Source organism: Miniopterus natalensis, chromosome 11 (assembly GCF_054644295.1).
Source record: "Miniopterus natalensis isolate mMinNat1 chromosome 11, mMinNat1.hap1, whole genome shotgun sequence".
Lineage (NCBI taxonomy): Eukaryota > Metazoa > Chordata > Mammalia > Chiroptera > Miniopteridae > Miniopterus > Miniopterus natalensis.
The window spans coordinates 77,144,385-77,166,207 of NC_142091.1; the positions used below are offsets into that span (position 1 = coordinate 77,144,385).

Genomic DNA, 21,823 nt, shown 5'->3' on the forward strand with positions numbered 1-21,823 from the left:
CTGTTCATCCACTGAACCTTCACTGAGCAACACCTGGTACTGGGATGGGGGATGACCCCAAGGCAGCTCTTGTTTTCAGGGGGTACACAGACCAGAGATGCACACTGTTTTGGTGGCTATGAAGTTTCTATCAGGCCGGTCAAGGGAGGAGACATCACAGGCATTCAGGAAGAGGAGGGGTGAACCCCACCCCAACTTAGGACACCACATACCTCAGATCCCAGAGGCTAATCCCAGAAGCCATGGGAAGGGACAGGGTGCCTGAATTCAGAGGCCAGAGGTCCGAGTCCCACCACCAAGCTAGGGGATGATCGCCTTTGCCACCTGGCCAGCCCTGCTCCCTTGCCCATCCCCCAGTTAGTGAGCAGCAAAGGGCCAGCACATGGGGCATGGAAAGAGCTTTTATTGCACAAAATGAAGGGGCTGCAAGCAGGAGGGGGGGAAGGGCCTGGGGCCTGAGCATCCAGCACAGGCACCAGCGGCTCTTGAAGGGATGTCCCCCGGCAGCTGCGCTCTCTCTGCACAGGCCGTCCCTTTCTCGTGAGTGTGTGGCCTCTGCGGGCTGGTCCCCTTAGCCAAGCATCAGTGAGGATCCCTTTCCTCGGGGCTGTGAGAGGCAGAGCTGGTAGGTCTGGGAGCAGAGGGGAGAGGGGTCGGAGGTCCAGGGACAGAGGTGGCAGCAGTGGCAGGTGTTGGAGGGGCATGGGCAGCCAGGCGGGCAATAGGGAGCGGCTTCTTCGGCAGGGCTGGGTGGGCATCTGGCTGGACTCTCCCCGGGAGCATGGATGGGGGTGTGGAGGGAGCCGCCTGCCTGCACCCGGGCTCAGGACCGCTGAAAACACAGGCGGGTGGGAGCGTTAGGCTGCGGTCCCAAGAGGTCCCCTGCCCCTCCCAGCCTGCAGCCCCTCTCGGGTAGCCACCCTGGCGCTGCCCACACAGCTCTCCCCCACCACCTGGAGCAGCCTCCCCGCTGCAGTCTCTAAAGCCCTGGTCTGCCTCCACCCTGGAGGTCGGCTACCTGAGGCTGAGCTCGGCGCCCCAGGCCTTGCTCAGGACTCAAGGCCCAGGCAACGCTGCCCGTCACTGCTGGCCTGGCAGCCCCCCAGACACCGACCTGGGGTTCTAGGGTGGCTGGGGTCCCAGCCGCCCAGAGCAGACAGCAGCCCAGATGGAGCCCCAGGGCAGACCCCTCGGGCCCCTCCCCAGGCTCCTCTGCTCCTGCCTGGCAGAGCCTGCGGCCCCCGGGCCTCCCTCCTCCCCCACACAGGCGGCCTCTGGCTCGGCCCAGACACCATTTGTCAACGTCCTTGCAAGCACGTGGCGCCCAGAAAGCAGGGCGGGCGGGCGGCTTGGCCGGGACCACCCGAGCCTGGAGGTCTGCGGGAAGACCCGTTTAGCGTAGCTCAGCGAAAATTGCTCCCACCTCCAGGCCACTCGACCTCTCATGATGCAGCCCGGCGCCCCGAGCCCCTGGCCGCCACCCTCACCGCTGGCTCGCAGCGGACGCGCCTGTGGTCGGGCCGGCGACGGCACGGCGCCCCTCACGCGTTTGCGGGCGGGCGCTCTTCCTGCCCTCGCGGGCGCCTGGCCCAGCACGTGCCCCCCACTTGGAGCTGGCCCGTGGGTCTCCCGGCCGCAGCTGTGCTCCAGCCCTCGTTCATCACCCACCAGTGACTGGGCCTCTGTAGGCTCGTCTCTAACCCTGGTGATGGCGCAGCCGCCCACAGAGTCGCTGGAGCAGACAGACCTGCCTGGAGAGCACCTGGCAGGTGCCCAATGCGCAGGAGGCCAGGCACCGAGGGTCAGGCAGACGCTCCCAAATGATGGGGGGCCGTTGTTCGGGAGGGGGCCTGGGGGTGAAGAGGGCTGGCTGACGGCTGTCCCTCCCCACCCCAGGGTGCAACGATGCTCATCTCGGCTGCCTCGGTGCCCCATGGAGCGGTGGGCCTGTGCCCCCAGGGGCCCCCTGCGCCCCCACCGCCCCTGCTACCAAAGCCCGGGAAGGACAACCTGCGTCTGCAGAAACTTCTGAGAAAGGCAGCCCAGAAAAAAGGGATGGGGAGTGGGCCCTCGGCCCCCCCAGGAGCCTTCCGCACCTCCCTGTCCCCCGTGAGCGAGGCCAGCCACGACCAAGAGACCACAGCTCCGTGCTCCACCGAGGTCCCTCTCATGGCGGCCACCCTGTCCCACACCCCCAATGTCCCCATCACCCGCCGTGTGACATCACCCCTGCAGAAGTGCACTTTCTCCCACAGCCTCACCCAGCACAGGAGCCTGACCACCCACGTCAAGACCCCAGGGCCCCTGCTCATGGCCCCTGCCCCAGAACCCGCCTGGTCCCCCAGTGGCTTCGCCCGCATCTCAGCCCCCGCAGCAGGTGACACCCACATCAGCCAGGTGCACATCCAGCTGGTGCCGTCCCCGGGGGCTCAGACCCCTGAGCCTCCCCAGATGGCCCCCGATGCAGGTTCTGGCGGCCGGTGCCAAGACACAGCCGCTGGCCCTCATGGAGTCCAGCCCTTGATCCCGGTTGCCCACATCCACCCCCTTCCTACTGGAGCCCAGGCTGCCAGGCCCTGGCCTGAAGCACCCCCTGTGCCCAGGACGCCCCCTGGTTTCCAGGCCCCGGGGCCCAGAGAGGCCAGTACCCGAGTCGTGGTGCCCGTAGCCCCCACCTATCGCTCACCAGGGCCCTCGCCATACAGGCCAGCCCTCGGGACCCCCGCGGCTGAGCGCCTGGAGGAGCCCCCCACTGCTGGCCCTGCTGCAGAGGCTAAGCAGGTCTCTAGCCTTCCAGGGGCCTTGTCCCCCGCCTCACCGCCAGGCCCCCGCCCTTGCCCTGTCCCCAAAGTTGCCCCCAAGCCCCGGCTCAGCGGCTGGATGCGCCTCAAGAAGCAGCTGATGGAGGAGGCGGAAGAGGCCCCGTTCCTGAGGCTGGAGCAGAGCCCCGAGCGAACGGAGCAGGAGAAGACAACCCCTGCCGACCAGGAGCCCAGGCCCCCCGCTGACCCGGAGCCCAGGCCCCCCACCAACCTGGCCCCTCAGCCCCCCACCAACCTGGCCCCCCGGCCGCCTGCCTCCCGAGCCTCCAAGCTGTGGGATGCTGTGTTGTACCGCATGTCCGTGGCCGAATCCCACAGCAGCCCCGCAGCGCCCAGGGACAGGGTGTGTACCCTGACCGGCCTCGGCCGCCTGCCCTTTATGTGCCGACCCCGCTTCAACGCCCGGAAGCTGCAAGAGGTGGCCACCCGGCCCCCTCCCACCATCCACTCCGTCCTGGAGCTGGGCCCCCAGCCCAAGAACTTCAACCGCACAGCGGCCGGCTGGAGGCTCCGGTGAATGGCCGGACGGGGCGGCCCCAGGGCCCAGGCCTGCAGGCGGACAGAGGAGCCACAGCCAGTGAAGAGGGTTGCAGGCCACATGGACTGGGAAGGGCCAGTGAGGACTGAGGGAGCCTCAGGAGGGGCAGGTCGGGTGGACAGGAGCACGAGGACCAGGGATGTGGGACAAGTCTGAGAGCAGGTGGGGCAGGGAGGAGGCAGTTTCCATGTGTGGGAACTGGAGGGAGTGGAGTGGGGGGCTTGCAGCGGGAGGGAGAGTGCCCAAGTCCACTGTGGGCAGGGATTGGGCAGTGCCCAGTGCTTGCTGGGCCTCCTGGGAGGAAGGGAGCCAAGGAGGGGGAGCTGAGCTGAGCCCCTGCACACTCTGGGCGGCCACTCTGGGGTGGGTGGGAGAGGGGCACAGAGGGACTTGGGGACGCCTGCAGCCATAGCTGCTAGAGCAGGACTCAGGAAGGGGGCAGAGTTGGCGGGGGCCAGCTGCCTGCTCATCCCAGGGCACAATGGGTGCTGTACATGGATCCTGGGACCCAGGCCACTAATAAAAGTATGTCACTCCAAAGCACACTGGGTCACTTTTCTGACTATGCACCAGCTGATGGGAAGGGCCGTGGAAACCAGAGAGGCCCCCAATGGGACAGGAGAGCAAGACCAAGGTCCTGGCCCCTTTCAGACCTTCAGCCCACCACCAGGTGGGCTCTGAACTCCCAGCTCTGTCTCAACATCCCACTGACTTCCTCCAACACCAGCCCTGTAGCGGTCCCAGGCAACCTCACCTGCCCGAGGAGCCCGACTGGGACCTTGTGGCCCCTTCCTAGGAGGGAGGTGTGACCCCCCCCCCTCAGAGGTGGCTGACCAGGCTGAGGCTGCAGAAGAAATGGGGTTTGGTGTGAGATGGGGGGGACCCAGTGGAGCCAGGGTCTGGCCAGCTCTGAGGCTGGGCACTGGGCCTGCACAGGCCCCTTTGCAGCCTGTAACATGGACAAGCAGGCCTGTCTACGCCACCACGCTCCCGGGGCAGCCCCTTTCACACTCGACACAACCTGCTCTGGCGGCTGCGCAGGACTCACCAGAGGGAAGGCTCAGGGCGCCGAGCCCTCATCCATCAGCACCTTCTCGTACTTCCCATGGCCGGTGGCCACAAACTTGTACCTCTTCCCAGATGGGGTGCTCTGTTGGGGAAGGAGACCGACGGCAAAGGTGAGCATGGCCGAAGGGAGACGACGTTGCCTCCAGGAAGCCCTCCCGGGTGCACTGAGAATGGTTCCTCTTTGTTCTACCAGCATCAGCTCCAGTTAGACTCTACCTTAATTGTCGACGATGTCTTGGAGCCTCCTTTCTGCTCCCAGAGGCTCTTCTTGCTCATGTCTCCAGCTACAATATCCTGGGGGCAGAAGGGGGACACGGCACAGCTGCAGAGAGGGGACGGGGCGCTCGAAGCCTGGCCAGGGGCCGGGGCCTGCCTACCTGCCTGCTTATATGAGAGCCCAGGGAGAGGCAGGGAAGGGCAGGCTGAACCTCCCACCTTCACCTGCACGCTGCCAGGCAACTTTCCCCACACAGCCTTCCACACTCAGGGCCAGCCTGGTGAACCCCAGCTCCCCTGGACGTCCCAGGACTCCGTCCACGATGTAGCCTGGACGGTCTCACACTTGCCTCACCCGGGAGCCCCGCCTTGCCATAGGACGGGTCCTACCTTGCAGGAGGGGCTCCTGGCAGCAGACTGAGCCTGCACCTCTCCCGTCTCCCACCGGCTCTTGGTGCTCGCCACGGCCATGCTGGGCAGCTCGATGGAGGGCTGCCGAACTAGTTTGGGGTTCCGGCCAGCAGTCTACAGAGGAGACAGATGCCAAGACCACTTCAGTGGGGAGTCCCATGGGGCCCGTCAGAGAGGCCATTAGAGACCTTCTAGCACACAGAGGACATCCTCCATCTCTGCATTTCCCCAGCAGTGCGTTCCCCACGCAGGCAGGAGCAAGGCGCTCCGAAAAGATGTGCGTTCCTCCATCGGTTACTTATGAAACACCCCGGTTCTGGTGACGTGGGACACGAGACAGATGTGGGGCTGTCCTCGTGCTGCTCATGTCATAGGGCTGGAGGAGCATGGGGTGGATGGAGAGTTGTTTGTTGGATGGAGGGGTGTTGGTTGGATGGAATGGTGTTGATTGGGTGGAGGGTTGTTTATTGGATAGAGGGGTGTTGGTTAGATGAAGGGGCGTTGGTTGGATGGAGGGCTATTGATTGGATGGAAGAGTGTTGGTTGGATGGAAGGGTGTTGGTTGAATGGAAGGGTGTCGGTTGGATGAAGGGATATTGGTTGGATGGAGGGGTGTTGGTTGGATGGAAGGGTGTTGGTTGGATGAAGGGGTGTTTGTTGGATGGAGGACTGTTGGTTGGATGAAGGGGTATTGGTTGGATGAAGGGGTGTTTGTTGGATGGAGGGGCGTTGGTTGGATGGAGGGGTATTGGTTGGATGGAGGGGTGTTAGCTGGATGAAGGGGTATTGGTTGGATGGAGGAGTGTTGATTGGATGGAAGAGTGTTGGTTGGATGGAGGGGTGTATGTTGGATGGAGGGGTGTTGGTTGGATGGAGGGGTGTTGGTTGGATGGAAGAGTGTTGGTTGGATGGAGGGGTGTATGTTGGATGGAGGGGTGTTGGTTGGAAGGAGAGCTGTTGGATGGAGGGGTGCTGTTTGAAAGGAGGACTGTTGGTTGGATGGAGGCCTGTCGGTTGGATGGAGGGTTGTTGGTTGAAAGAGGGAACAGATGCATGAATAGAGGAGAGCCCCCACAGAACGGGGGGCCCGAGCGTACCTCAATGGCCTGGGTGTACTGTTCCAACCTCTCATCGATCTTGGAGATGGGCAGAGCTGGCTGGGACCTCTTCACACTGTTACTGGAGGGTAGGAGAAGGGTCACACCCCATGCACCCTCATTAGGCTTCTACACCCCTCCCTGAGCCCCAGGAGAGCTCTCTCAGGCCCCGGGCCTCCACCCCTCTCTCCACCTCTCTTGGAGACCTTGAGTCCTGGCCTGGAGAGGAGCCAGACATACCTCTTCTTGATGGAGCGGTTCAGGGACTCGGTTCTATCCATGAGCTGTGTGGGGCAGACAGAGACGTGAGCCTTGGGAGCCAAGCAGGGCCCACACTCCCCCCCTGCCCTGGTACTGCTCCCCTTGGGTGCTGGGTGTGGGGAGGGAAGGCGGGGCAGAGGGCCAGGGGAATGGCAGGGAAAGAGCAGGAGTGCTCCCTGACCCGGGGCTGAGGGGGCTGCTTCTGGGGTGAGGAGAGAAGAAAGGCAGCAGGCTTTGGTGCTCAACCTACTTTGATGCTGGGGCTCAAGGGGGGTGAGCTTGGTTCAGTGGTCTCCTCCAAGGCCAAGGGACTAGGTGTCCTGGGCTGCTGACATCTCTGGTGCTAGGAATGAAACATCTGAGCTTAGGGACCTAGAGAACCACCCCCTTTTCACCCCTCCTGCCCCACCTGGGACCTGCTGGAGCAATTCTCTCCCTGCCTGGGCCTCAGGTCCTGCCCAGCCCTGACGTGCTTTGGTTCTGGAATTCTCTGCAGCAGGGCTGACCATGCAGAGTCCTCAAGCCACACAACCCTCTGAAAATGTGGGGGCTACACACTGCCCACTGTCTCTGGGCGGGTCCCAGCAGGCCCACCGAGGGAGCAGGCCTCAGAAACAGATGCAGCCGGGACCCTGAGGGACACCGTCATCACCTCCTCAGGCTCCTCGGCCCCCATCAGGCCCGGGCTGGCCCGGCCGGTCTCCTCCTGGGGCTCCGAGCCGGGCTGCAGATGCAACTCCTCCAGGCAGACTCCGGCGGGGCTCACAGGGTCACCATCCTGGTTCCCACAGGGCCTGTGGGAGGAAGGGAGACGCAGTCTGACCAGGGGTCATTTGGTTGCTTGGTTCAAGTCCCTTCCTCAGTTTCCCCATCTATAAGACGAGATGGTCAGACCAGTGGAGTGCCGAGGTGCCCTGAGACCCAGCCCCTCTGGGGAAGCGGGGTCAAGGACCTACGAGCCAGCCCCTCTCCCTGGGGCCCCTTGGGGAGCAGTGCCCATGCCCCAGACCCACTGAGGGCCACCCATGCGCTGAGGCTGGACCCCGCCTCCCGGCTGCCTGGACAGGCCCCTGCCGGTGTCCTGCTTGTCCCTGTCCACCCCACAGCCTAGGCTGCCCCGCTCCATGTGTGGCCAGTGGGCCTCAGGGAAAAGGCTGTTGTGTGGGGGTGAGGTGGGGTCTGTGGGTGGTCTGGGGGTTGGTCAGCTGGCGGCCAGGCAAGAGCATGTCCCCGCTAGGATGCACCCCTGAGGAGAGGGGCTGGTTGAGCTGTCCCCGGGGAGGGAGGCCAGCCCGCTGGCAGCCGGCCGCTTTGCAGTTGAGTGGGACTGGACCTGGAGAAGGTGGGAAATTCTCGACTTTTCCATGATTTCAGGCCCCTTGGTGTTCCTGCCAACCAAGACCCAGACCCACCGCCCAGGGTGGGCCGGGGTCCAGCCACCGGCAGGCACACAGAGGGCCCATTCAGTGCGGTGTGGCCGCCGTGCCTGCGCGGGGCCAGGCAGGTGTGGGGGTGCAGGGAGGAGAGCCCTGGGTTCAACAGAAGAGCCAAAGCGCCCCCTGCTGCTGGGAATGGTGGCCTGCCTGCCGCTGGCCGGGGAGGAAGGCGCAGGGCAGGCCACCCTGCAGACCCCAGCCCCGCTTCAGAAATGCAGAGCGTGCCCCAACTCGCAGAGGCAAAGGGGGGAAACGGGGCCTGGAGGGGTTGCTGGGCAGAAGGCCAAGCCAGGACCAGGGCCCCAGCTCGGCAGGCGGCTTGCAGGATGGAGAAGAGCTAGCTGAGCCCCGGGAGGGGTCTCAGCTACAGCTCAAGGCTGCCTGGAGGGGCCCCGAGGTGGCCCAGAGTGGGGAGAGATGGGGGTCTGCTCGCGCTCAAGGCAAAGGGAGACCCTGCCCCCCAGTTGGAGCTCCTAAGCAGAACTGGGACCCTGAGCACATGGGCGGGGGGGCCCTTGAGCACGGCCTGCAGAGTCCAGAGAGGGGCTCAGGCCCCTGAAGTTGGGTGAGGGGCACAAGGCCCTGGGAGCAGCCCCCAGCCCTGGGCCCAGGGGCGCTTTGGCCCCCACCCCCACCCGCCCCGGTTCAGACCAGCAAACACGTCTGCACATCTGGAAAGCTTGTCCCCCAGGCCTCCTCGCGGGCCCGCACATCTGGAAATACCTGCTCCCCTCCGTGGGAATGGAGGCCAGCCAGCCCCCAGGGAGGAAGGGGAGGCGCGGGGGCCAGAGCCTCCATTACGTAAGTGGGCTGCAGATGTGCGCTGATGTGGCAACACCATGGCCGCAGCTGGTCTGGATGGGGCCCAGGGCCCTGGGGAGCCCAGGAATGAGATTTCCTCACCGCCGCTCCCGCAGCCCCTCGCCGCCGCCTCGCCGTCTCGCTCTCTTCCTCCCTTTCCCCCTTTCCCCCCTCGCAGCCGTGGGGCCAACTCGGGGGGCTGGCTGGGAAGGGGAGCGGAGGCTATTGCTCAGGCATGTGTGGGGGGCTTGCAGAGCCCCTGCCTGGAGGCCCCTCTCCCGGCATTAACCCCTACTTGCCTGTCGCCCTCCTGCTCCCTCTCCGGGCCCTGTCCCCAAAGGGGCTGCTGCAGCTCTGGCTTCTGGGACCAGTCCCCGAAACCCTCGTCCTCCTCTGGCTCCGGGGCCTCCGAGGCCGTCAGGCTGATGGAGAGAAGGGCACAGGGCTCGAGCGGGGCCAGGGCTCAGGACAGGGCACCTCCACCCGCCTCCTCCCTCTCGGACCCTGTGCCACAGAGGCTCCGCACAGCAGGGCCAGGTCTTCCCCTTGTCAGAGCTCCAGAGGGCAGGATGTGTCCCCACATCGCCTGGAGGTGCCTGAGGCCAAGGCTGCACCTCACCCCATTAAGGGAGGGTTCCCCAACACAGGGTGTCTCTACCCATGAGATTACGATTTCCTAAAAGTTGGGCTGTGTCTCCCTCATTGGTGTAGGGCTCCCTGAGAGCTGGGCTGTGCCTCCCCCCTCAGTCTAGGGCTCCCTGAGAGCTGGGCTGTGTCCCCCCCTCAGTCTAGGGCTCCCTCAGAGCTGGGCTGTGTCTCCCCCCTCAGTCTAGGGGTCCCTGAGAGCTGGGCTGTGCCTCCCCCCTCAGTCTAGGGCTCCCTGAGAGCTGGGCTGTGTCTCCCCCCTTGGTCTAGGGCTCCCTGAGAGCTGGGCTGTGTCTCCCCCATCGGTCTAGGGGTCTCTGAGAGCTGGGCTGTGTCTCCCCCCTTGGTCTAGGGCTCCCTGAGAGCTGGGCTATGTCTCCCCCATCGGTCTAGGGGTCTCTGAGAGCTGGGCTGTGTCTCCCCCCTTGGTCTAGGGCTCCCTGAGAGCTGGGCTGTGTCTCCCCCCTTGGTCTAGGGCTCCCTGAGAGCTGGGCTATGTCTTCCCCATCGGTCTAGGGGTCTCTGAGAGCTGGGCTGTGTCTCCCCCCTTGGTCTAAGGCTCCCTGAGAGCTGGGATGTGCCTCCCCCATCGGTCTAGGGGTCTCTGAGAGCTGGGATGTGCCTCCCCCCTCAATCTAGGGCTCCCTGAGAGCTGGGCTGTGTCTCCCCCATTGGTCTAGGGCCCCCTGAGAGCTGGGATGTGCCTCCCCCCTCAATCTAGGGCTTCCTGAGAGCTGGGATGTGCCTCCCCCCTTGGTCTAGGGCTCTCTGAAAGCTGGGCAGTGTCTTCCCTTTCAGTCTAGGGGTCTCTGAGAGCTGGGATGTGCCTCCCCCCTCAATCTAGGGCTCCCCAAGAGCTGGGCTGTGTCTCCTCCTTAAGTCTAGGGCTCCCTGAGAGGTGGGCTGTGTCTCCCCCATTGGTCTAGGGCCCCCTGAGAGCTGGGATGTGCCTCCCCCCTCAATCTAGGGCTTCCTGAGAGCTGGGCTGTGCCTCCCCCCTTGGTCTAGGGCTCTCTGAAAGCTGGGCAGTGTCTTCCCTTTCAGTCTAGGGGTCTCTGAGAGCTGGGATGTGCCTCCCCCCTCAATCTAGGGCTCCCCGAGAGCTGGGCTGTGTCTCCTCCTTAAGTCTAGGGCTCCCTGAGAGCTGGGCTGTGTCTCCCCCATTGGTCTAGGGCTCCCTGAGAGCTGGGCTGTGCCTCCCCCCTCAATCTAAGGCTCCCTGAGAGCTGGGCTGTCTCCCCCATCGGTCTAGGGCTCCCTGAGAGCTGGGATGTGCCTCCCCCCTCAGCCTTTGTCCCTGCATGTGGGCTGCCAGTGTCTTTCTGCTCTCCTCGTTGAGCCCCAGGGCTTTTCCCCACCAGGCTCCTTCTGTGGGCAGCAGGGTGAGCCCCTGCACCCCTTCTCCCATTGCAAGCCTGTGATTCTGGTGCTGGTGGGCTCCCCCTGCCCCCTGCCTCTGCTGGTTCTACCCAGGTCCAGGCCTGAGAGGCCGTGACCGCTGCAGGACCCCACCCCGCCCAGAGCTGCTGACTCGGAGAAAATGGAACAAAACAGGCCTGGGAAAGGGGGCGATATTGGAAAAACAGCCCAGCCCAACCCAGCCGTGGAGGCCTCCTGGGCCTGGGAGGAAGCGAGTCGGCCTAGGGCCGGCCAAGTTGGACTTAGTCTGCATGAGTCATCGGCAGCAGGGAGTTTGGGCGGGGGGCTCGGGGGCCAGGGCCATGCAGCTGGGGTCAGATTCCGTGCAAGCAAGGGCCAGGACCACTCAGGGTGGCCTGAGCCTACACCCCAGGAAAGGGGCTGTATGTGGCTCTGGCCCGGCTTCAGCAGGCTCCACTGGCACCCAGAGTTATGAAGACCCTCACCCAAGAACACCCAGCAGTCCTGCCCTGCTCTCCAATCTCATCGCTGTGGGACCCCCAGGGTAAAGCCTGACCCACAGTGCCCCCTTCCGCCCAGGGTGTGGGACCAAGTGAGCTGGTGGGGCGACTTACAGCTTCTCTTGCTCCGGGGGCTCCAGAGGGCACTGGCTGCCTCCGTCCTGGTCCTGGTCCTGGTCCTGGTCCCGCAGACGCTGGTCTCTCTCCCGCCTTCGCCGCTCCCGGGCAGCCTCCTCCTCATCTTCCAGGTTCCACTGTGTGGCAAGCCTGGGGGACACAGAGAGATGGTCACACCGCGGCCCACACCTCAATTGTACCCCAGCAGGCCACACCGGGGCTGCCTGGTGAGGGGCTGGACTGCCCGGCCCTCTCCAGGCCTCAGTTTCCCCATCTTTAAGGCAGAGGTCATGTGAGATGGTGTGAAGGTGTCCTCAACTAGAGGGAGGTCCAGGGGTTCTGTAGGCATTGGTGACAGAGGGACCCCAGGTCCAGGCCTGGAGAACCTGGGGACTCCCAGCCTGGCTCCCCAGACCTGATCAGAGCCAGGGTACAGGCCAGTGTGGCTTTGGCCTTGGGCAGGGCCCTGGAGGACGTGCACAGGGGCCTTGGAGGTTCAGAGAGCTGGCTGTGGCCACCAGACAGTGGTGCCCTGGGTCCCACCTGAGTCAGGGGGCTGTGGCCACACAGTAGGGCACTGCAGGGCTGGGGAGGAGCTCAAGCAGGGCAGACCCAGCTGGACAGCCACCTCCATACCTTGAGCACTATGGCTGGGGTGCTCCTTCCCGCTTCCCAAGAGCACGGTGACTTGGGAGAAAGTGGTCCCACAAGAGGGCCTGAGACTCAGAGAAGAGGGTACCTCCCACCTGGGTCTGACCCCACAGATGAGGGTCCAACACTGCCCCACCCTCTCAGAACCCTCCGTGGAGTCTCTCTGGGTTGTTTCACAGGTGGGAAACTGAGGCACACTGCAGCACCAGACAGAAGAACCTCCCCCCTCACTCAGGGTTACACAGGGCTGGCCTGGGATAGGGGGGTCCACAGCCTGGCTACCCCTGCCTTGGCCCAGAAGATCCCAGACCCTCAGTGTTCAGCTGGCATGGCCCTGTCCCGCCCCCCCCAGTCCCCTACAGCCTGGGGAGAGCCCCCGGTCCCCACTTCTGTAGGGCACACTGCCCCCCTACATTGCTCCCCTACAGCCTAGGAGGAGCCCAGAGTCCCCACTTCTGTAGGGCACACTGCTCCCCCACCCGGCTCCCCTACAGCTCCAGGGGAGCCCAGGGTCCCCACTTCTGTAGGGCATGCTGCTCCCCCACCCGGCTCCCCTACAGCTCCGGGGGAGCCCAGGGTCCCCACTTCTGTAAGGCACACTGCTCCCCCACCTGGCTCCCCTACAGCTCCGGGGGAGCCCAGGGTCCCCACTTCTGCAGGGCACACTGCTCCCCCACCCGGCTCCCCTACAGCTCCGGGGGAGCCCAGGGTCCCCACTTCTGCAGGGCTCACTGCTCCCCCACCCGGGGTCTGAGCCCCTCCTGCCCGTGTCCGCTGCCTGACCCCACAGCTCTCAGCTCGCTATCTTCTGGGCCTCCGCCCCTGGGCCTCAGCAGCCAGCGTGATCTAATCTCTCCTAAGTCTCCTTGGAGCCTCTCAGACAAAAGCCAGGCCCCTCCACAGCTTCAGCTCCAGGCCCACTCCCCCCGCTGCGGCCGTGGGACTCTGGCCTCCGCACTCCAGTCCCCCGTCCCCCTCCCACTCCCGCCCCCGGGGGCCCCAGGGAGCCCCTGATTCCCCACACCTGGTCCCATCACGTGGCACCTAAGCCCTGCACCCCTTGCAGGCCCCAGGCTGAGGGCTGTAGCCTCCCTCTGTGTGGAAGGTTGAGCCTGGGGTGCTCTCGGGGTTGTTGGGGATCGGGGGGCTGGGGTCCCTCCTCTCCACGAGCCCCAGCAGTCTCTCCAAATGGTGGGTGGGAAGGCAGCTCTGGGTCCCAGGCTGTGGGGTGGAGGGAAGGTGCCCCCCAGCACTTGGCAGCCTTGGGGGGGGCAGGAGGGTTCCTGGGAGGAAGAGACTGCCATTTTGTTCCCCTTGCAACGTGTCCACGCTGCCCGATGTGTTTGTGTTTCAGTGTTTTAGCCAATGTGTGGTGTTTGGGGGTGTGCATGGGTCTCTCCCACACAGGGGCCCTCTCCTGCCCCCCAGATCTGTCCCCCAAGCCCTGGGCTCGGTCCAGCAGGGTGCAGAGACCACACAGTGTCCGGGTTCTGGACGTGGGTGAGACCCCTGGGTTCACCCTATGGCCACGTGTCCCTGCCACCGAGCCCTGTGCAGGCCTGTGCTCAGCTCCCAGGACACGTGGCCCGGCCGCCCTGCACACACAGACACACATGTCCTCCATGAGCCCCACACTCAGGCCCACGTAGGCACACAGACCCACACTCCACGTGTGGGCCCAGGCCCCCCGCACCACGCGCACCACAGGCACACACGCACGGGACCTGCACGTGCGGATCACGGGGAGCAAGGTGAGGACGAGGCGGCAGGTCCAGCCCCCCAGCTCTGTTTACTGTTTTCCTGCCATCTCCCTGACAACGGCCCTGGGAGAGGCCAAGGCTCATCTGCTGAGAACATCCTCCCGGAGGCCCCTCCAAGGGTCACCCCCTGCTCCTGCCGCTGCACAGGACCCCCTGAGCCCCCCTCCTGGGCAGGGAGCTTGGGGGGGCAGAGTGAGAGTGCAGGGTAGGGGTCCCCCGGTGTCCCCCCGAAGCCCCACGCTGGGAGAAGCCACCCCAGCCACAGCCCCTGACCCAGCGAGCGGCCCCAGGACTGGGAGCCAGCGAGGCCCCTTCCCTCCCTCCGCCTCCTCCCCCCTCCAGCTGCCCCAGGATGTGAGTAATGCGGCCCCTCCTGGCCCCCTCCCATGACCTCAGCCCTCACTGATCCACAGCTGGGCTCAGTTCTGGGAACTGAGGTGGGGGTGGCTCTCTTGGGGTGGGGTGGGGGCCTCTGGCCTGGGAAAGGCGCCCCCGGCCAGAGGCCCAGACCCCTTGGCACGCTCAGCGGAGCTGTCAGGACGCTGGCGACAGCCGGCCGCCTGTGGCCCCAGCTCAGCCGCTGCAGCTGCAAGGGATTTGCTGTTCCTGAGCAGATGCAATTAGGCGATTTCCTGTGTCTGTTCTGGCTCCGCGCTTGAGGCCCAGGGTTCAGCCCGGGGGGCGCGGGAGTGGGGCTTGGCCCCCTCCCAGCGTGAGGCTCCACCGCGGGGGCCCAGCGCCACCCTGCCCCGCATGCGCAGACTGCAGCCGCGGGCTCACCGCTGGCTCTCTGCTCTGAGTGGGGGTCCTTGCATTCAGGGGCTGCCCCTGCTGGCAGGATCCATTGCCTACTGGCCCCCAACTCGAAGCACTGCCCCCCCTTCCTCCACAACCCCCAGTCCCCACGAACTGCTGACAGTGCCTGTCCTGGGCCAAGCCTGGCCCTCCCAGCTGTCCCACCCCCTTCCTCCCCTGCCCGCGGGGCCCGTTCCAGAAGGGGCTTCAGGCCTTGGTCCTGTCTCGACTCTGCCCCCTGCAGGCGGCTAGTGGGCTGCCCCCTGTTTCTCAGCGGTGCCCACAGGCCAGCTCAGAGGCCTGGGGAGGGCTCGGACTTGGCTGAGGGATGGGGGCCACAGCGGGGACAGCCCAGCTAGGCCCATCGAGGGGGGACTTCTCCTTTAGGCCCACAGGGACCCTCCTGGCCACAAGGCCTCTGACACAGTGGGCAGGAGGTGGCCGGGGGACCTAAGGAGCTAGGCCGGGCCCCCCCTCCTTGTGCCCAGCCTCCCTGGGGTCTCACACTCCATGGCCGGGGTGGACCCTTGCAGAGTGACAGGCCGTGAGGGAAGGAAGGGACAGAGAGTGGAGGGAAATGACCCACTGAGAGGCCTTCCTGGGACTGGCACCCCATGCACCCGTCAGAGCAGGCTCCCAGGGCAGAGGGTGGGCCTCCTGGGGAGGAGAGGGAGGCAGCCCCGCCCCCACCGCTCGGAGGTGCCCCTCGTCGGCTGGGCAGTGCGGGGTCCTGGCCCCGGACGCGTGGTCTGCCGGGGTGCTGGCTGTCACTCATCACTACGGGGGCAGCTGGGGATGCAGCTGGGAGGGGGTGAGGGAGGCCGGAGCACAAAGAGCCCAGAGCCAGCTCTGAGCAGGTGGGTGGTAGGTGGGGTGCAGGAGGGAGAGGTTCCCCGGGGGGGGTGTGGGCTCGGCTGCAGCTGCGGGGACCCACCCCCACCCCCTTGGCTCTGGTCCAGCAGCCTCCCCCATCCCAGCCCCTTTCTGAGAGTGCCCGTGCCTGGCTGGGCCAGGGGAGGCACCCCCGTCCTGGTGGTCACAGCCTCACGAACCAGGGAGACACCCTACCGGGTTCCCCGCTGCCCAGGGAAGCCCAGGCGACCTTAGAGGGGCCTGAAAGCCAGGCAGTGGGTTGTGGGCAAAGGAGATGGGAAAACAAGAGCACTGGCAAGGAGGCCAGGGGCCCGCAGACCCCGGGGGACTGAGGCAGGTGGGGCAGCTGTGGGGAGATGGGCGGAGGTCCCGCGTCCCCCCACTGCGTCCCCCCTTGGGGCAGAGCAGGCAGGGCCCAGGCCAGCACAGGCACCGTCAGGTTCGAGTCTGGAAGGAGGCCCAGCCGGGACGTGAAGGAGGAACAGGCCCACATGGTCCACCCATAGCTTGGGGAGCCCAAGGGAGGGGGTTTGGGAGAGGCACAGAGTTGAGCGTGGGGTGCGTGGGGACCCCCGGGAGATGATCAGCGGGGAGCGACTGCAGGCGAGGAGGGGCAGAGCTCTAGGGAGAGGGAGTCCATGGGAGCAGGGAAGGCCCAGAGCACCGGCCGAGGCCCCTCTGCCTCCCTCTGTGGACTCCCTCCTCCCTCCGGAGGCCCCCAGGTCAGAGCCAAGGCCCGGCGGGCCCTGGACAGTGACATCCCTGGGGCCCGCCTCAGTGTCCCCACATGTGAGGCCGCTCCTCCTGACTCCCCCAGTGCAGTCACTCCCAGAAGGGGCAGCCGGGTGGGGCAGGACCCTGGGGCCAGGGTGGCTCCAGGTTTTGGGAAGGTTCAAGGCAGATGGGCTAAGATGAGGGCTCCCGGGTCAGGGAAGGCTCTGAGTAGGGAAGAGTGTGGGATGGTCGGTGACTGGAGGGGGACTCCAGGTGGGGGTGGGTGCAGGGAGGGCTGAGTGGAGGGCACAGCAGGGCCAATGCCAGGCTGCCACCACTCAGTCACCCAGGAGGGAAGGCCCAGCTGCCTGTGGGGGACGGGGGGGCTTGGGGAGGCCTGGGAACAACAGCTCGTCCTCTCCAGGAAAGATAGAGGCTGGGCCCTGGCGGGGCTGTGGCCTCTCTGACCCACCCCCTCCCTAGAGTGAGACCCCAGGCCTGGCCTCTAGCTCCCCATCTATAAAGGGGGGCACTGACCCTCAGCTGGGTGATAACAGGCCCTCCCAGGCAGGCCCGCTCCAGCTTCCCCGCGGCTGACACTGCCGGCAGGCCTTCCCGTGCCCCCAGAGGAGGCTGAAGCCCGTAGGGACAGGCCTGGCCCACGCCCCGCACCGTGGCCCTCTTGGCCTTGGTGGGCCGGCCCTGAGAGGGCTCCCGGAGGAGCTGGCTGCCCCCACAACCAGAGCCGCTGGCACTCCAAAGGGCTCCGTGGGAGGGGGGTGCAGGCTGGCCCCAAGGAGCCCCGCCCTGGGCTGCTGGGCCCTCCGGGTCACCCAGCCCTGCGCCGGGGAGACGGGGCCACAGCCAAGGCCCCTGGGAACCCAAAGCTGATGGGAGAGAGGCTGCCTACAATGGGGCCATGTGCCCCGAGGGGCAGCCTCCGAGAAGAGGGGTGGGGGGCGGCAGCCCCTCCCCAGCCTCTGGGGTGGAGGAGGCTGTGTGGCCTGGGCAGCCAGCTGCCCCTCTCTGAGCCGCGCCTCAGAGAGAAGGCCAGGCAGCCTGTGTATGGGCTTCTCTATATGAGCAAGGGCGTCAGCCCGGCCGGCACGTCCCTCAGCACCTTGGTCTCTGCGGGCTCCCCAGGGCCTCTCTGCTCAGCGCCCCCTCGAATTCCCAGCAGGGCAGTGTTTGGGGGCCTCTTGTTTGGAGGGACACCTAGCTGCCCTACCCAGGGCCACCAAAGCCAAGGAGCCCCCTTCTGCAAGTCTTTGGCCCTGGGGAGCCCCGAGGGCAGACCTGGGTGGGGCAGCCCCGGCCTCAGCCTCTGGTCAAGCCCCGGCCCCCATCTCGCCTGGGCCTTCACCCCACCGGCCCGTGGTGGCTCCGTCCCTGGTTCCCGACGCCACTCAGCCTGGGAAGGCCTCATCACCCGTCTCGAGGTGCCACTAGTTTCTCACCCATCTCACGGGGGGTCACCCCTCCCGGGCCGAGCTCCCTGCTCCCCCCAGCGACACCCGATATGCACCACCTGCTCCATAATCTCCTCACAGCCCGGGAGGCTTTGAGGTCCTCGAAACCCCTCCTCCCCGGGCCTCCGTCTAGGCGGCCCCTCCCGCCCTCCGCCAGGTGCTAGGAGCCCAAGGTGGGTGAGATGCCTCCTGCCCTTGCAGATCGCAGTGTCTCCCCAGGACACCGGCAGTGCGGCGCCGACCCCGACACCGGACACCCGTGGTGTGGCTCAGGGGCCAGCTGGGAGGGCTGTGCCAGCCTTGATTTGGGGAGGGGAGTAGCTGGCAGGAAGCTCTCTCAGGAGGGGCCCCCCGCCTGTCTCCAGCTTGGAGGGACAAGGGGAAATGATGTAGAGGGGAAGGGGCTGCAAACCAACGTTCGGATATCGGGGAGACTTTGTGAGAGGGACCGCGGCCCAGGGGAGGCAGAGACGGACCCTCGCCACTGCCGCCTTCTCTCCCCACCCTCCCCAGAGCCCAGATTTGAAGCCCCCCCATAACCCGCAGTCCCAGCACCTCCCCCCAGGTGCACCTAGGGAGACGCTGGTGTGAGGGGACACCCATTCCTATGGTCCCCTGTCCCCAACATCCTGCCCACACGCCCGGTGGGAGCTGCCCTCGAGGGCGAGCAAGTCCTCATCCCGGACTCTGGGGTGCGAGGGTCCATCCCTTGAGGGTGGCTGACCCTGAGCCCCCGTGATGGCCCTTGGGTTCCCGCCAGAGCCTCCCCCCCACACCTGGTGGCCGCCTTGGGACCCTCGAGGCTCTGAATGCCGGTTGGGGTGACTGCAGTCCAGGCTTGCCCACCACACCACTGGCCCAAAGGCATCTAAGTGGCCAGTGGACCCCACATCTGCCTGAACAGCCCGAAGGGAAGGGTACCCAGGTGGCCACACCCTGGTGGGGAGGTCCAGCCCCTGGGAGTCTGTGACCCTGAAACCTTCTCAGCGGCGCTTCACCCACTTGCGGGTCTTCCTTCCTTTACAACGTGGCTCCACCAAGCTGAGCCCTGGGCCCCTGAAGACCCTGCCAAGGCTGGACAGTGGCACTCGGGCCTCCAGCCCCTCCAATCCAGCTTCCCCTGGGCCTCAGGGCCTGGGTCAGCGACCGTCCACCCTGTCCCAGAGCAGGGTCCCGAGCACCACTGACTGGCTGGTCACCTCGCTCTGGCCGGGCATCCTACCTCTTGTGACGTGCTCCGTGGTCAGTCTCTTCCACACCTCGGCCCCCATCTGCCCCAACCAGCTGCCCATCGGGGCTGGGGGTCGGAGGTCAGGGCCTCCCCCGCGCGCAGGTCTTTCCTCTGTTTCCCTCCGTGTCGCTGACCACAGCGCTGCAGGGCCCGGGCCAAGTGCCACGCAGCCCTGGAGACTTCCCCGGGCGTCCCGCCTCTGCACTCAGCATCCCTCACATCAGATAGTCACCCCTGCCCCCTCGGACGCCCACACTTCGCACTGCTCGGCCCGGCCTCCCGGGGACCAGGACTGGGGGCTGACCACACGCGCCCCGACTGACCGGCAGCCCCAGCCGGCCGCACCTCCAAGCCCAGCCCAGCCCCCGGGAGAGCGGGCGCTGCCGAGCGGGCCGGGACTGCCTGGCACAGCTCTCGGGCGCTCACGAGGCCAGGCCTTGGCACGTTCCCTGACACGCGACTGGTGGCTGGCACCACTGGAGCCTCTCCATCCCTCTTTCCTTTCTTCCTGCCCCGGGCCCAGACCCACCGCACACCCGGAGGCCCCACGCGTGGCTCTGCACACAGGGATCGCCGACACGGCTCTAAGCGGGTCCAGCCCCAGGGTCTGTGCCCAGCGACCAAAACCTGGCTGCCCACCTGGGCGGGGGCCGCAGCCTGGCATCGGACCGCGTGTCCGTCCGCTCCCGCTCTGCCCTCCTGGGGAGCCCTCGACCCCCCGAGTGCACAGAGCAGCCAAAGCCTCTGCCAGATGCCTCCACACCATGCCTGGCCCCAGAGTCCCTGCGCCCTGCTTGGCTCCCAACCCTCTTCTGAAGCCACCCTTGCTCCTCAGTGCCTCGGGCTGACCATTCCGGGGGGTGGGGGTGCAGAATAGAGAGATTCGGGGCTCTGCCACCAGCCTGGCCCTGTTCAGTCTCCATCGAGTCACCTCCTGTCTGTGCGTCCTCTCACTCTGCAGACCCTGCCGCCTGCCCCCCCAGAGCGGGGGGCGCAAGACCCCAACTTCCCAGGCCTCCACTCGCTTGTGTGCACACCCTGGGACGCAGGATTGGCCTCGGTGGCCCCGTGTACCCTGGATGTCCCAGCGGCTGAGGCCAGGTGGAAATGCCCTGGTCCCCTGCCCCCGGCCAGGAGCTGAAGACTCAGCTGGAACAGCCCCATTTAAAGGAGGGAAGGGACCCTCCACAGCCAGCCCGTGGCTCCTCGTGGCCACCCTCCCATCAGCCCCTTACAGACGAGGAAACTGAGTCTTAGAGCTTTAGCATCTTCCTGGGGCTCCCGCAGCCCCGAGGACCGCTCGCAGCCCCCTAGAGCAGGTGGGGGACAGCGGGCAGTGACAGGGCCGGGCCCCCAGGTGGGGGTCCCGTCCAGGTGCAGAGGCGCCACGCTCAGTGTCTGCCCCTCACGTGCCTTTCCCTTCGCCGGCTCTCTGGCCTCCTGGCTTCCCCTTTCTCCTCCAACCTCCCCAAGACGCTGCCCACCTCCTGGGGTCACCGCCTCCCTGCGCACCCCTCTGGTCTTCCCTTGGCTGCATGGGGACAACCTGGGGGGACCGGCCAGCATCGGTGGCGCCCGTGGTCCCTCAAGCAGCCCATCTCCTGCCTGGTCCATTCCTTCTCTTCGTTGCTTTCACCCTCCCCCTGACCACCGTCCTGGCCCCGTCCTGTCCGTTCCAGCCCGTGGAGTCTGTCCCTGTCCCCACACTGCCTCTTTCTGCCGAAATGGCGGTCCCCTGTGCCATCCTCTCCTCCCTTCTCCCAGCACCTGGGGAGCCCTAGGGCACACAGCACCGTACCCCAGCCGCGTCTCAGGACCTGCGGCAGCCACCATCTCTCACACCAGGCTCTCACCATCTGGGGTGCACCCGGGCCTGGTCTCAGTGCCTGGTGCCCCGTGCCCTTCTTCCTGCGCCCCAGGGGCTGCCCGGGGCTTCTCACCCCTGAGCTCCCACCTGTAGCCTGGTGCCTTCCTGCCCCTTGGACACCTGTGTGGGCCGAGCCCCGGCCACCAACCTGAGCTGAGCGGCTGTGAGTGTGATGAGGGTTCCTGGGCTCTGTGCCCCTCCCACCATTCCCTGGGGCTGGGAGCCTCGGGGTGCCCTTTTGGGGCTCTGGCGAGGGTATGGGGTCGGCCCCAGGTGCCTGGCGCGCCCTGGCCGCCGCTCACTCACCGCGCTGCCCTGCTGGTGTTCCCAGGCTGGAGCTGGAGCCCGGCCTGAACCTCAGCACGCTGGGCTCCTGCCCTGACACCCTGCCCAGGGGGCTGGGCCACTCGGTCCCTGTGCCCCCTGCTGCCGGCTCGCCCAGGCTCCCGGGGCAGCACCCACTCTGGCCGACAGACCACCCGATCCAGAGGCAGCGCCTCCCACCAGACGCCCAGCCCTGCCAGGGCGGGGGGCCACCCCACCCCCAGATCCGGGCCTTGGGTGGGCCCGAGGCAGCCACGCCCCTTTGGACACTGTGGTTTGGAGGCCTGGCTTCCCCCAGCCCCTTCGGGCCAGCCCGGCAGGCTGCCGGCCCCGATCCTTGCCCTGCTGGCCACATTGGGGTCCCCAGAGGCCTCCGGGCATGGCTGCCCCTGGTGAGAGAGCCAGGCTCGGAGGTTGCCACAGTGTCCCGGGTGGACGGGTGCCTACCGCGGTGGCAGAGGCCCCCGCCAGGGCTCTTCCCGCTTCTAGAGCCTCCCTGGGGGGCCGGGAGCCCGAATGCCATAAGGACGCCAGCAGGGTGACCTCGCCAGCCTCCTCGCTCTGTGCCAGCCCAGCCCCCACTTAACAAAGCCAGGCACCCAAGGACTGTAAGGCCAGACAGGCAGCCCAGAGTTCGAGTGATTTCAGAAAATGAGCGGGCCTGGGGTCCCCTGCCTCCCTCGCATCGTCCCGAACCCTGGCTGGGCCTGAGGGGAGCCTGAGGGGAGTCTGATGGGAGCTTGAATCACGCAGGGATGGCAGGAGGTGGAGGGAGATGTGGAGCTTGGCGTGGGGACACTGCTGGGGTGGGGCAAGCCCTGGGGTCCGGCCTGCTAGTCTGAAGCGT

The 21,823-nt window shown here is 66.3% G+C and overlaps 2 protein-coding genes across 3 annotated transcripts; one reads left to right on the forward strand and one right to left on the reverse strand.

Moving 5' to 3' along the window:
* LSP1 (lymphocyte specific protein 1) lies at positions 1-21,357 on the reverse strand. The gene is given in 12 exon segments (XM_087822313.1): positions 1-832; positions 4,409-4,510; positions 4,645-4,722; positions 5,035-5,169; positions 6,153-6,234; positions 6,393-6,436; positions 6,664-6,756; positions 7,066-7,207; positions 8,950-9,072; positions 11,290-11,442; positions 20,959-21,239; positions 21,241-21,357. Coding segments are annotated over 11 exon segments (1,338 nt in total). The 3' UTR covers positions 1-832; positions 4,409-4,420.
* Positions 1,900-3,339, forward strand: PRR33 (proline rich 33). 2 transcript variants are annotated; one of them, XM_087822465.1, is made up of 2 exons: positions 1,900-2,476; positions 2,513-3,339. In XM_087822465.1, exons 1-2 carry the CDS (start codon positions 1,906-1,908, stop codon positions 3,337-3,339), a joined length of 1,398 nt encoding a protein of 465 aa, XP_087678591.1. In that variant the 5' UTR covers positions 1,900-1,905. The 2 variants fall into 2 exon arrangements, with proteins under 2 accessions (XP_087678591.1, XP_016071996.2); XM_016216510.2 differs by having other exon boundaries at positions 1,900-3,339.
* Positions 21,358-21,823: the final 466 nt, after the last annotated feature.